The 14,689-nt window shown below is 36.4% G+C and overlaps 2 protein-coding genes across 2 annotated transcripts; both read right to left on the bottom strand.

Moving 5' to 3' along the window:
- Positions 1 to 270: 270 nt before the first annotated feature.
- On the bottom strand, positions 271 to 3,933 carry LOC131048005 (pentatricopeptide repeat-containing protein At3g24000, mitochondrial-like). The gene has a single exon (XM_057981831.1). It carries the CDS (start codon positions 3,568 to 3,570, stop codon positions 682 to 684), a length of 2,889 nt encoding a protein of 962 aa, XP_057837814.1. The 5' UTR covers positions 3,571 to 3,933; the 3' UTR covers positions 271 to 681.
- A 3,332-nt stretch (positions 3,934 to 7,265) lies between these two features.
- On the bottom strand, positions 7,266 to 13,116 carry LOC131047998 (pentatricopeptide repeat-containing protein At3g09040, mitochondrial-like). The gene has a single exon (XM_057981821.1). It carries the CDS (start codon positions 12,957 to 12,959, stop codon positions 8,178 to 8,180), a length of 4,782 nt encoding a protein of 1,593 aa, XP_057837804.1. The 5' UTR covers positions 12,960 to 13,116; the 3' UTR covers positions 7,266 to 8,177.
- Positions 13,117 to 14,689: the final 1,573 nt, after the last annotated feature.

Below are 14,689 nucleotides of genomic sequence, written 5' to 3'. Positions count from 1 at the left end.
CTCCATAATTGCCTAAGGCATATGGATTTATGGCTACTCATGGTTCAGGTTGAGGATCTTCGTTTGTTCAAGGTCCTTAACTATTGTATAGCGTGTATGTTTGGTATTTTAGAAAATATATATTGTTTGGAATGGTGACTTGTCATATAGGACCTCCCATCTCACTCAAGAAACAAGTGTATGACAGGATTTTTATTTTAAAAAGAAAGAATATTGAGATTAAATCAAATTAAAAATATCTGTGAATTCACAAATCTATTAGCTATCTCACTAAGCAAAGGGTTGCGAAGCAACACAAGATCCTCTTGCATTTTCTATTGGTCAAGCATCTTTCTTTTACTTAGTTCCTCGTCCTGTTTTCTTTCTCATTCTCCTAATCCTCCAGCTTCTAATTTCATACACATGCAGGTTTCAGGAAAACAATTCAATGAAACATCCACCTTACCATAATACAGGTCTTTGACAAATACCCCCACAGTGTATATAAGCAGTGACCTACATTACACTATCCATATAATTTTAGGAAGCCAACAACATGATCTGGATTGCTAAACACTCAAAATAGAAACAAAAACTTTCTAGTCTTTAAATAAAACCTTGTCCCTTCATTATTATTGCAAGTCTGACGCAGTGCACATTGTTATAGTGCAAGCCTATTTTTCAGATTGCTTCTATAAAGCATCACCAATAATCTCTGCATGAACATTGTCCATTTTTAAAATGATGGAAACGGTTTGCATCTCTCACCACAATTTCTCTTGCAACAATCTTGGAGATAAATTTTGTTGCAGTATGGCAATCAGCACATACTCGAAGGTTCTTAACAACTCTAACAGTTGCTCCAGGGGGTGTGTTTAACAAACCAAATGCTATTGCCAACTTTTCACTATGGTGGCAGAGAAATGATTCCTTTTCTTCCTCTTCCACATCATTAGGTAGATGTTTTGAATCTGGAGAATACCCTGCTGCCTTCATCTCCCAAGCCAATTCCTCCAACTTTGCATAGATCTCCTGTGTCTGTGGATGTGATCTATCTCCTACACAAAAAGCATGTACCATTTTATGGTCTTCTATCCAACTACATCCAGGGGTCTTCTGAATTCCTCTATCTTTCATCAATCTCCTTACCATTTGCACCTCACCCCACATGCCCACTTCTGCATAGATGTTTGAGAGAAGTACATAAGTCGCTGCATTTTTAGGATCCAGATCAAAAAGCAGTGTCGATGTAAATACTCCTAAGCCTATATTCATATGTGATCTACAGGCACCAAGAAAGCACATCCACACAACCGCCACAGGTTTAACTGGCATCTTAATGATAAAGTTTAGGGTGTCCTCTAGGTAGCCAGCACGGGAAAGAAGGTCAACCATGCACACATAATGATCAGCTGTAGGTGTGATACAATAAAGGTTACTCATGTGATTGAAGTATGTACAGCCCTCATCCACTAAACCTACATGGCTACATGCATATAGAACACAAGTAAAGCTTACAATGTCAGGGCATGTTCCGGAGTGCTTCATTAATTCAAAGATTTTGAGAGCATCCTTGCAAAATCCATTTTGTGCATATCCTGCAATCATTGCAGTCCATGAGATGACATCTCTTTGGGGCATTCTGTCAAATAGTTCACGTGCCTTGTCTATGCTCCCACATTTTGCATACATGTCTACCAGAGCATTACCAACTACAATATCTGACAAAAACTCCCCTTCTATTATGTTTTCATGGATGTCTATACCCTGTTCTAAAGTTCCCATTTTGGCACAGGCAGGGAGGATGGTGACAAAGGTTGTGGAGTCTGGCTTTACACCTGTAAATTGCATTTGCTTGAAAATTTCTAAAGCTTTATCAACAAATCCATTTTGTGCATATCCTGAAATGATTGCATTCCATGAGATGACATCTCTTTGAAGCATTCTATCAAACTGTTCACGTGCTTTGTCTATACTTCCACATTTTGCATACATGTCTATCAGAGCATTTGCAACCATAACATCTGACATAAATCCCCCTTCAATTATTCTTTGATGGATGTCCATTCCCTGTTCGAAAGCTCCCATTTTGGCACAGGCAGGGAGGATGCTGACAAAGGTTGTGGAATTTGGTTTTAAACCTGCTAATTGCATTTGCCCGAATGTTTCTATAGCCTTTTCAACCATTCGATTTTGTACATACCCTGCAATCATTACATTCCATGAAATGACATCTCTTTGAGGCATTCTATCAAACAGTTCACATGCCTTGTCTATGATTCCACATTTTGCATACATGTCTACCAGAGCATTTCCAGTTGTAATATCTGACAAAAAGTCCCCTTCCATTATGCTTTGATGGATGTCCATACCCTGTTCCAAAGCTCCCATTTTGGCACAGGCAGGGAGGATGATGGTAAAGGTGGTAGAATTTGACTCTACACATGTCAATTGCATTTTCTTAAAAGTTTCTAAAGCCTTTTCAACTAATCCATTTTGTACATATCCTGCAATCATAGCATTCCATGATACCACATTTCTTTGAGGCATTCTATCAAACAGTTCACGTGCCCTGTCTATGCTTCCACATTTTGCATACATGTCTACCAGAGCAGTTGCAACGACAACATCTGACAAAATTCCTATATCCTTTATGCTTTGATGGATATCTACACCCTGTTCTAAAGCTTCCATTTTGGCATAAGCGGGTAGGATGCTGACAAAGGTTGTGGAATTTGGCTTTACACCTGCCAATCGCATTTCCTTGAAAGTTTCTAAAGCCTTCTCAACAAATCCATTTTGTGCATATCCAGCTATCATTGCCGTCCATGAGACCACATTTCTTTGAGGCATTCTGTCAAACAGTTCACGGGCCTTGTCTATGCTTCCACATTTTGCATACATGTCTACGAGGGCTGTTGTGACTACAACATCTGACAAAATTCCTCTATCCTTTATGGATTGATGGATGTCTGTACCCTGTTCCAAAGCCCCCATTTTGGCACAGGCAGGGAGGACGCTGGCAAAAGTTGTGGAATTTGGCTTTACACCTGCTAATTGCATCTGCTTGAAAGTTTCTAAAGCTTTTTCAGCACATCCATTTTGTGCATATCCTGCAACCATTGCAGTCCACGAGAACACATTTCTTTGAGGCATTCTGTCAAACAACTCACGTGCCTTGTCTATGCTTCCGCATTTTGCATACATGTCTACCAGGGCACTTGCAACTACAACATCTGACAAAATTCCTCTGTCCTTTATGCTTTGATGGATGGCCATGCCCTGTTCCAAAGCTCCCATTTTGGCACATGCTGGGAATACACTGGCAAATGTGAACTGATCGGGTTGGAGACCTGTTTGTTGCATGTGATGAAACAGAGTGACTGCCTCGTGAGGACACCCATGTCTTCCATACGCTGCAATAATCGTATTCCATGACACGCTGTCTCGTTCTTTCAGATGTTCAAAGACTTTTCGAGCATCCACCAAACTTCCACACTTGAAATACATGTCAATAAGCTTATTATGAAATGTCTGAAATGTCGAGCGAGTCGCATTTGCAAATTGCCTGTGTGCGATGAAAGTGGACATTTTTCCCTTCTGAAAGTGTGTTCTTGAGAATGCAAGTCTGCAATAATTGAAGATATGTAGAGTAGTTTTCAGGGGGGTTGTGTGCAGTAAACAGAATGTGCAGCGCCTTCTTGATCATAATGTTCCGCTCCGAGATTGAGATGAGCATCGGTTGGCAATGACATTTTATGATTGTAATTGGATCGTAGAAATTTTCAATTCAGTCTAAATATACCACAATGGCTTGCCACTGCAAAACGCTTTTTGGGACGCCATTTTTCTTCCAATCCAAGCTCGACCACGCAAATTTAGTACACTTCTCCATGGCTACATTCAGATTGATCCATTTAATAATTTTAATGCACATTTTATTGCTTCAGTTCTTTCATCAGCATTATTTGCATGTATGACATTATTTTCACTGTTTATTTTACTTTCATATATTCACATAAACCCATGAAAACTACACATAAATTTAAAAAATAATTATTAATTAATTAATTAATTTGGTCATGGGCGTATTCTTTATTTGAGCTCACTATTTATATTTTTTTTTGGTTTTTTTGGACTTGTTCTTTTAAAAAAGGCATATGTGTCTTGTTTGATCTTAATGTTTAACTTGTATATATTTCTCTTATTTAAAGGGCATGTTTGATTTTTTTGGTATCATCTCGTATTTATGAAAGAAAACAAAAAGCAAAAAGAGATGGTTTAGAGTTTTTTGTTTTTTTTAATAAAGTGTGTGTTAAAGTATTATAAAATTAAAAAAAAAATCATTTTAGGAGTCTAATTTGTAATTAATTAATTTATACATAAGTTGAGATTGACAACATGATAATTAGAAGGTAACACTTAGAGGTAAACACTTAGAAACAAATTGGGATATTGAAATAGACAATTATAAACTATGGGTAAGAAACAAAAAGCAATAAAATAGAGGAATCAAATACATTTGGAAGTACAACTAAAAATGGTGGAATAGGCTTGGAATGCAACATATAAGCTCAAGCTTAAATCTAGAAGCAATAAGAGAGGGTTAAATTTGTGGCTTGATACAAATGATATCAAGGTTAAACTAGCTTCGTACATAAATGACCTCATAATGACTTGAAATTTCTAGAGGTGTGATTTTAGGTGTATGGCTTCTATAATTGAAAGGAGTGAATTGTGGCATGTAAAGAACAATAAATTAATCGAAAACATGATCTCTTATGCTTACAAAAAGATAAAAATAGAGAAAAAGAAAAAGAAACACTTCCACCGAATGAAACCAATCAAATGAATTGTGTAGGATGCAAAAGACTAGTGAGACATTCAACAAAATTTGGGAGCTTAAGAAGTTGCTTTGTGGAAAGGGGGCATTGACAATGACATAATTGACCTAGGCAAATGTGCTAGAGCCAGAGAAAGGTGTTAGAATAGTAAAGGGTTTGAACTATGCCTAAAACAACCCAAAAACTAAATGGCAACTCTATTTTGATCTCTTGAGCACTATTTTTTGTAATAACTACCATAAATACTTAATTCTTTTGCATTCAACATGTAAACAAAAATTGATGAAGAAAACTTACGAAATAAAAATATTAAACCAGATACTACCCTAGTTACCCCTCTTGTGGGTATTGTAACGAAAATTCACATGCATATTTAAGATGTGGAAACTATATAATCACATCATGGAAAAAGGATATGACAATAGTGATAGCTAAAATGGAGAAATTGTATGAGTTGCAAAAGAACAACAAAGCAAAAGAAAAATAGGTAAATGAAACACGAGGAGATAAAAAAAATAGATCACCAAGACACAATTTAGAGGATAATAATGATTTGGACAAGGAGATGGATGTGGAGACATGATGTATGTGAAAAATGGATAAGGGAATAGGGGGAAATCTTATGGTTATAGGAGCAAGAAAATGGATAGCATGATGAGAAGAAGGGAGAAATAAATGAATCCTTAAGAGGGATGGAAAAAATCTCTAAAGAACTCCAAATCAAGGCTCAAAGAAAATAAATATAACAATACTCCAAAGCTCCAAAATTGATGCAAAAGTAAGGGCGTAATCAATGAACATCAACACACAAAGGCAATGGCTATACAACTCATCTTTTCAGGTACTCTTGGATACATTGGTTGGGCTTCTAAACTTGAATATTCAATTAGGTTTTGAACCAACATTATAAAGGTAATGTAAACATCATGGCTACTAGCCTTGCCTTGTGGAATCAAGATTAACTCCAAAGTGTTGGCTCTTAGCAATGCCACACTTCCCAAAGTTGATGACCACTTAGCTTTCACAATTAGGATTGACCACCATTAATGGCCAAAGGCCAAATCAATGCATCTCTACACAAAACCCTCTTAACCTGATTTGGAGAACCCTACCCAAGACTTATGATCAGCCCTTTAGACTTACAACATCAAAACTTCCCACTAAGAATCTGACTTATGGCATATGGTATTGGTAGGACAAAACTATTACAATAAAGTTGCTTCCAGTCCAAAGTTTAATACTAATACAACACACACAAAATATTCATTTACAATTTTAGATGTACCTTTGGACCTAAGGAGTCATATCGTTCATGATAGTTTCAAAGTGATTTTAACTTTTACAAGAATAGAAGGCACTTCATAACAAATTCTCTTCTGTCATTGTAAAGATTGAGCACACTCATTATAAAGACTTATGACTTAGAAATGCATGTTTTCATGTAACCGTGAAGTTGTCAAACACATTTCAATAAGAAGGAGAATTAAAATTCATCATTCTAGATTCTTTCCAAAAATTGCTTTTCTATCTTCATTGTATACAAATGTACATATGTTCATGATAATGTTTCAACATTTTAAAATTAACTAAACAAAAAAAAGTTAACCAAATGATTCAAAAGTCTTTGGACATTATGACTTAATCCCTATCATAAAATTTTGACATGAAACAAACATTAGATGTAGCATATAGAATTTAGTCTTCACTAGCATTTGCTAGATATGACAACTAATGAAAGTTTTTTCAAGATTGTTAATGTAGTTGTGATTAAGGACTGTAAAACAAACATTAGATGTGGCAAACTGGATTTTGTCTTCACTACCATTTGCTAGGTATGTCATGAGTGCAAAATTATTCAATTCCTATATTTTCAAATATAATTTAACCTTTACCACCATTTGTTAGGTTTGTCACATGTAATAAAGCAGTCAATTTGAAAATATTATGAATATAATAGTAATATACTTTTTAATCTTGTGGATATCTCCCATTGTGTTTCTCTAGAGTCTTCTAGCTTTGATCCTTGAGTTTCTCGTCTTAAGCCTATTGTCATTCCAAATACTTCTAAAATGCCGTATGCATCTCTCTCAACACCTTCAAACCCTCATCTTATTGGTACTAATATGTAAATCTCATCATGCACAATTTTCTAATATTGTTGATGTGTGATTACAGTGCAATATAAATTCTAAATTTCCTTTTTTAAAATATTGAAATTTTATCTCTTCTCTCTGCCATTAGTCTATAAACTTCATCATGGAGTCTATCAAGTGCTATGCATATCTATTAATTACAAAATAAACACAATTGTAATTTTTGTTTACTTCATAATATTTAGATTATAATATTTTATTTCTAATTAAAACCAAACAGATTGAAATCAAATTAACTTAAACAATAGTTTAGGGATGTGAAGCAACACTAGAAATATCTAAGCACAAATTAGACAAAATCTATATGCAATTATATAAAATTACATACCAAATCTGGATTGTGTAATTTAATCTCAGATGGTTCATCTGACATAGGCAAAAGATGATACAACTAACACAAACAAAAGAATTATAAAAAATGACAACAGTAATTGTGAGCCTTCCTCTCAGATTTCCTGCTGAACAACCATCTTTCCATTTACTTCAACTGTTCCTTGACTTCTGATTTTCCCCATCCTCCACCTCCTCTTGCTTTTCATTTCATATATATGCACGTTTTATGAAAACAATTCAATGAAACATCTGTGTTATAATGAACAAGTATGTGACAGTTACCCCAACAGTGTATATAAACAGTGATCTGCATTGCACTGGATGCATCTAATTTTGCGAAGCCAACAGAGTGATCTGCACTGCCAAATACTCCAAACATCAATAAAAAGAGACTTTCTAGAAACTGAAACTAAAACCTTGTCCCTTCATTATTACTATAGGTGTAACACAGTGCACATTATTATAGTGCAAGCCAATTTTCAGATTGCTTCATTTAGCATCACCAATAATCTCTGCAACAGCATTGTCCCTGCTTAAAATATTGGAACGCATTGTCCCTGCTTAAAATGATGGAACCAGTTTGCATCTCTCACAAAAATTTCTCTTGCAACAATCTTGGAGATAAAATAAATTTCGTTCCAGTATGGCAATCAGCACATACTCTAAGATTATTAACAAGTCTGATAGTTGTTCTAGGGGGTATGTTTAACAAACCAAATGCAATTGCCAACTTTTCACTATGGTGGTAGAGAAATAGTTCTTTTACCTCCTCTTCCACATCATCAAGTATATGTCTAGAATCTGGAAAATACCCCGCTGCCTTCATTTCCCAAGGCAAATTCTCCAACTTTGCATAGATCTCCTGTGTCTATGGATGTGATCTTTCTCCTACACAAAAAGCATGTACTACTTTATGGCTCTCAATCCAGCTACATCCAGGGATCTTTTTAATTCCTCTATCTTTCATCAATCTCCTTACCATTTGAACCTCACCCCACCTGCCCATTTCTGCATAGATGTTTGAGAGAAGAACATATGTGGCAGCATTTTTAGGATCCAAATCAAAAAGCAGTGTTGCTGTAAACATTCCTAAGCCTATATTCATATGTGATCTACAGGCACCAAGAAAACACATCCACACAATCACCACACTTTTAACTGGCATCTTAATGATAAATCTTAGTGTCTCCTCAAGATAGCCAGCACGGCCAAGAAGGTCAACCATGCACACATAGTGATCAACTGTAGGTGTAATGCAATAAGGGTTACTCATGTGATTGAAGTATGCACAGCCCTCATCCACTAAACCTGCATGGCTGCATGCACATAGAACACAAGCAAAGCTTACAATGTTAGGATATGTTCCAGAGTGCTTCATTAATTCAAAAATTTTGAGAGCATCCTTGCAAAATCCATTTTGTGCATATCCTGAAATCACTGCATTCCATGTGACAACATCTCTTTGAGGCATTTTGTCAAACAGTTTATGTGCCTTGTCTATGCTTCCACATTTTGCATACATGTCTATTAGAGCATTTCCAACTATAATATCTGACAAAAATCCCCCAACCATTATGCTTTGATGGATATTCAAACCCTGTTTTATAGCTCCCATTTTAGCACAGGCGGGTAGAATGCTGGCAAAAGTTGTGGAATCAGGGTTTAAACCTACGAATTGCATTTGTTTCAAAGTTTCTAAAGCCTTTTCAACAAATCCATTTTGTGCATATCCTGCAATCATTGTATTCCATGAGATAACATCTCTTTGAGGCATACTGTCAAACAGTTCGTGTGCCTTGTCTGTTCTTCCACATTTTGCATACATATCTACTAGAGCATTTCCAACTATAATATCTGACAAAAACCCCCCATCGAGTATGCTTTGATGGATGTCCATACCCTGTTCGAATGCTCCCATTTTGGCACAGGCAGGGAGGATGCTGGCAAAGGTTGTCGAATTTGGCTTCACAACTGCCAATTGCATTTGCTTGAAAGTTTCTAAAGCATTTTCAACAAATCCATTTTGTGCATATCCTGCAATCATTGCATTCCATGAGACAACATCTCTTTGATGCATTCTATCAAATAATTCACGTGCCTTGTCTATGCTTCCACATTTTGCATACATATCTACTAGAGCATTTCCAACTATAATATTTGACAAAAATCCCCCTTCCATTGTGCTTTGATGGATGCTAACACCCTGTTCCAAAGCCCCCATTTTTGCACAGGCAGGAAGGATGCAAGCAAAAGTTGTGGAGTCCGGCCTTACACCTGCCAATTGCATTTGCTTGAAAATTTCTAAAGCATTTTCAACAAATCCATTTTGTACATATCCTGCAATAATTGCATTCCATGAGATGACATTTCTTTGAAGCATCCTTTTAAACAATTCAAGTGCCTTGTTCATGCTTCCACATTTTGCATACATATCTATGAGAGCATTTCCAACCATAATATCTGACAAAAATCCCCCTTCCATTATGCTTTGATGGATGCTAATACCTTGTTCCAATGCTCCCATTTTGGCACAGGCAGGGAGGATGCTGGCAAAGGTTGTGCAGTTTGGCTTTAAACCTGCCAATTGCATTTGCTTCAAAGTTTCTAAAGCCTTTTCAACAAGCCCATTTTGTGCATACCCTGCAATCATTGCATTCCATGAGATGGCATTTCTTTGAAGCATTCTATTAAACAGTTCACATGCCTTGTCTATGCTTCCACATTTTGCATACATATCCACTAGAGCATTTCCAACTACAATATCTGGTAAAAATCCCCCTTCCATTATGCTTTGATGGATGCTAATGCCCTGTTCAAAAGCTCCAATTTTTGCACAGGCATGGACAATGCAGGCATAGGTTGTGGAGTCTGGTTTTAAACCAGCCAATTGCATTTGCTTGAAAGTTTCCAAAGCATTTTCAACAAATCCATTTTGTGCATATCCTGCTATCATTGAATTCCATGAGATGACATTTCTTTGAGGCATCCTTTCAAACAGTGTGAGTGCCCTCTCCATGTTTCCACATTTTGCATACATATCTACCAGAGCATTTCCAACTATAATATCTGACAAAAATCCCCCTTCCATTATGCTTTGATGAATATCCATACCCGGTTCTAAAGCTCCCATTTTGGCACAAGCAGGGAGGATGCAGGCAAAGGTTGTGGAATCCGGCTTTACACCTGCCAATTGCATTTGCTTGAAAGTTTCTAAAGCCCTTTTATCAAATCCATTTATGGCATATCCTGCAATCATTGCATTCCACGAGATGACATCTCTTTGAGGCAGTCTGTCAAACATTTCATGTGCCTTGTCTATACTTCTACACTTTGCATACATGTCCACCAGAGCATTTCCAACGATAATATCTGAAAAAAATCCTTCTTCTATTATGCTTTTATGGATGTCCATACCTTGTTCCAAAGCTCCCATTTTGGTACAGATAGTGAGGATGCTGGCAAAGGTTGTGGAGTCTGGTTTTACACCTGCCAATTGCATTTGCTTGAAAGTTTCTAAAGCGATTTCAACAAATCCATTTTGTGCATATCCTGCAATCATGACAGTCCATGAGATAGCATCTCTTTGAGGCATTCTGTCAAACAGTTTGTGTGCCTTGTCCATGTATCCATATTTTGCATACATGTCTACCAGAGCATTACCAACTATAAGATCTAATGAAAATCCCCCTTCCACTACACTTTGATGGATATACATACACTGTTTCAAAGCTCTTATTTTGGCACAAGCAGGGAGGATGTTGGCAAATGTAGTGGAGTCTGGCTTTACACCTGCCAATTGCATTTTCTTGAATGTTTGGAAAGCCTTTTCAACAAATCCAGTTTGTGCATATCCTGCAATCATTGCATTCCATGAGACAACATCTCTTTGAGGCATTCTCTCAAACAGTTCATGTGCCTTATATATGCTTCCACATTTTGCATACATGTTTACTAAAGCATTCCCAACTATAATATCTGACGAAAATCCCCCTTCCACTATGGTTTGATGGATGTTAATACCCTGTTCTAGAGCTCCCATTTTGGCACAGGCAGGGAGGATGCTGGCAAAGGTTGTAAAATTTGGCTTCACATCTACCAATTGCATTTGCTTGAAAGTTTCTAAAGCTTTTTCAACAAATCCATTTTGTGTATATCCTGCAATCATTGTATTCCACGAGATAACATCTTTTTGAGGCATTCTGTGAAACAGATGACGTGCCTTGTCAATGCTTCCACATTTTGCATACATGTCTACCAAAGCATTTCCAACTATAATATCTATGGAAAAACCTCCTTCCATTATGCTTTGATGGATGTTCATACCCTGTTCTAATGCTCCCATTTTGGCATAGGCGGGGAGGATGCTGGCAAAGGTTGTCGAATTTGGTTTTACACCTGCTGATTGCATTTGCTCGAAAGTTTCCGAAGCCTTTTCAGCAAGTCCATTTTGTGAATAACCTGCAATCATTGCATTCCATGAAACCACAGTTCTTTGAAGCATTTTGTCAAACAGTTCACTGGCCTTGTCTGTGCTTCCACATTTTGCATACATGTCTAGCAGGGCAGTTGCAACAACGTCTGAAAAAATTCCTCTCTCCTTTATGCTTTGATGGATGTTAATACCCTGTTCCAAAGCTCCCAGTTTGGCACAGACAGGAAGGATGATAGAAAAGGTCGTGGAATTTGGCTGTACACCTGCCATTTGCATTTGCTTGAAAGTTTCTAGAGCCTCTTCAAGAAATCCTCTTTGTGCATATCCTGCAATCATTGCAGTCCATGAGACCACATTTCTTTGAGGCATTTTTTCAAACACTTCACGTGCTTTAACTATGCTTCCACATTTTGCATACATGTCTACCAGGGCAGTTCCAACTGCAACATCTGATAAAATTCCTCTATCATTTATGCTTTGATGGATATCCATACCCTGATCCAAAATTCCCATTTTTGCACAGGCGGGGAGGATGCTGACAAAGGTTGTCGAATTTGGCTTTACACCTGCCAATTGCATTTGCTTGAAAGTTTCTATACCCTTTTCAACAAATCCATTTTGTACATATCCTGCAATCATTGCAGTCCACGAGATCACGTTTCTATGAGGCATTCTGTCAAACAATTCACGGGCTCTGTCAATGCTTCCGCATTTTGCATACATGTCTACGAGAGCACTTGCAACTACAACATCTGACAAAATTCCTCTATCCTCTAGGCTTTTATGGATGGCCATGCCCTGTTCCAAAGCTCCTATTTTGGCACAGGCTGGGAGTACGCTGGCAAATGTGAACTGATCGGGTTGCAGGCCTGTTTCTTGCATTTGGTGAAACAGTGTGACTGCCTCGTGAGGACACCCATGTCTTCCGTATGCTGCAATAATCGTATTCCATGAGACGGTGTCTCGTTTTTTAATGTGGTCAAAGACTTTTCGAGCATTCTCCAAACTTCTGCACTTGACATACATGTAAACAAGTTTATTATGAAAAGTTGTAAGTGTAGCAAATGGAAATCGCCTGTGAGCGATGAAAGAGTGGACTTTTTTCGCTTGTGAAAGCGCATTCTTGAGAATGCAGGTCTGCAATAAGTGAAGATATGTAGAGTAATCTGCAGGAGGGTTGTGTGTAGTAAGCAGAATGTGCAGCGCCTCCTCCGACATAACGCTGAGAGACTGAGATGAGTAGTTGATTCCTCCTGCATTTTATGATTCTGGAAAATGTGCAGTCTTGTTTAGTGTACTTCTACCAGAGTAACATTGCCAGTGGTAAGCCTGGGAGCATTCGCACATGAGTTTTCTAAAGCCGAATTTGGCTTTGGAAATTAGATATCAATAACAGCTTGTTTTTTTTAGTTTTATCTCTTCGTTTGTTTATTGTTTTAGTCAAATTTTTATATATTTTTACATATTTAATTTATATTGTGTAAATTGTTTTGTTTACCCTTAACAAATTCTCTTGTTATCAGTTTTGTTAATTTAGATTGGATTTATATGAGTGAGATCAATTTCGTAAATGTAAATTTGACTTATCTAAATTCAAAATTGAAAATTTAGTTGATTGACCTATTTTACTCTTTCATCCCAAGTCAACTTTATACATGATTTCATAAATTATTGCAGGTTCTTGTATAAATTATTGTAGGTGCTTGTATAAATAGACATTCATTATTCATTTATTATAACATAATTCTAGTACATAAGAAATCGATCAAAGAATATAATTGGATATGTGTGATCTCTCACTTGAAAGAAATCATTCTAGCACGTGTAGAATCATTGAATATTAATTATTTATCAATATAAAAAAATCATTGTAAATCATTCTAGCAAGCATTTGCATGTTTGAAGATTGTTGTATGTCAAGATATTTATTAATAGTACCAATTGGCAATCAACCTTCTGAGAAATAAAAGGGTAAAATCTAGACATTTATAGTGGTCAAGTTAATTGAGTCCAAACAAATATGTAGGTGTGAATTAGTCTAGAAACAACAAACTCAACCCATGACAAAGTACAGATAAATATATTATATGATCTATACATGTGTGACTCATCAAGGACATATTCTAATCATGAGGTTTATAGTTTTTTAGGGCTAATTATTGCACACTTATTCAAGTCAATTAGTGAGCCAAGTGTCATATCCTCTTACTTATTCCCATTTATTGCAATTGTACATGTGATAGTTGCAATACCTTATAATTTTCCATTTTGCTAAGACGATTGTTAGGGCATGAACCCCAAGAGTTTCATGATAAGAACCCAAATAATTAAGAAATTTTGATAACCCAGATGATATCTAGTTTATATTAGTCATGCTTGATAACCTATAGTTCCAACTTGAATATATTGTATGGTATGAGTTAATAATGATGATTAATGTGACTACTATCTTGAAATGTGGATTGCCCATTAACTTATATGTGCTTCTATATCAAAGCTACCTCCCATGTCTACATGGATATTTTGGCTAGTTACATATTGATAAGTAAAATTGTAGGTCTAAGTGACCAAGTTCTAAGGCAAAGTATTTTTGATATCTCAAAAGTGTATGACCATTATTGTGGACCTAAGTTGTTGGGATTCACTTTTCCAATTTTCTTTTTGGAGTTATTTATGATCATTATTCATGTGGTTAAATTAGGACTAAGACCACCTTGTGTTGATGCACAATCTTATTGGTTTTGTATTTAAAATCTAAAGGTTTTAAACAAACTCAATGTTCTCTTTCCATTGATTTTTTTAAAAAACATTTTCTTTGTAAATCGGGTCTATGCTACTTGGAGTCTATTGTTTTTCCCAACCCACTTTTGTTACTACACCCAGTGGTATCAAATATTACTAAGGTGTCCATGAGTTAAAGAATGACCCAGGAATGGAGAAGAGGTATA

This window comes from Cryptomeria japonica, chromosome 10, assembly GCF_030272615.1.
Source record: "Cryptomeria japonica chromosome 10, Sugi_1.0, whole genome shotgun sequence".
Classification (NCBI taxonomy): domain Eukaryota; kingdom Viridiplantae; phylum Streptophyta; class Pinopsida; order Cupressales; family Cupressaceae; genus Cryptomeria; species Cryptomeria japonica.
Note: the sequence above shows the minus strand (reverse complement) of the source record. Positions and strands in the feature narration are given on the sequence as shown.

What these genes read in the sequence shown, in the direction of transcription:
- LOC131048005 (XM_057981831.1), bottom strand. Translation starts at nt 3,570, where the DNA reads ATGTCCACTTTCATCGCACACAGGCAATTTGCAAATGCGACTCGCTCG.
- LOC131047998 (XM_057981821.1), bottom strand. Translation starts at nt 12,959, where the DNA reads ATGTCGGAGGAGGCGCTGCACATTCTGCTTACTACACACAACCCTCCT.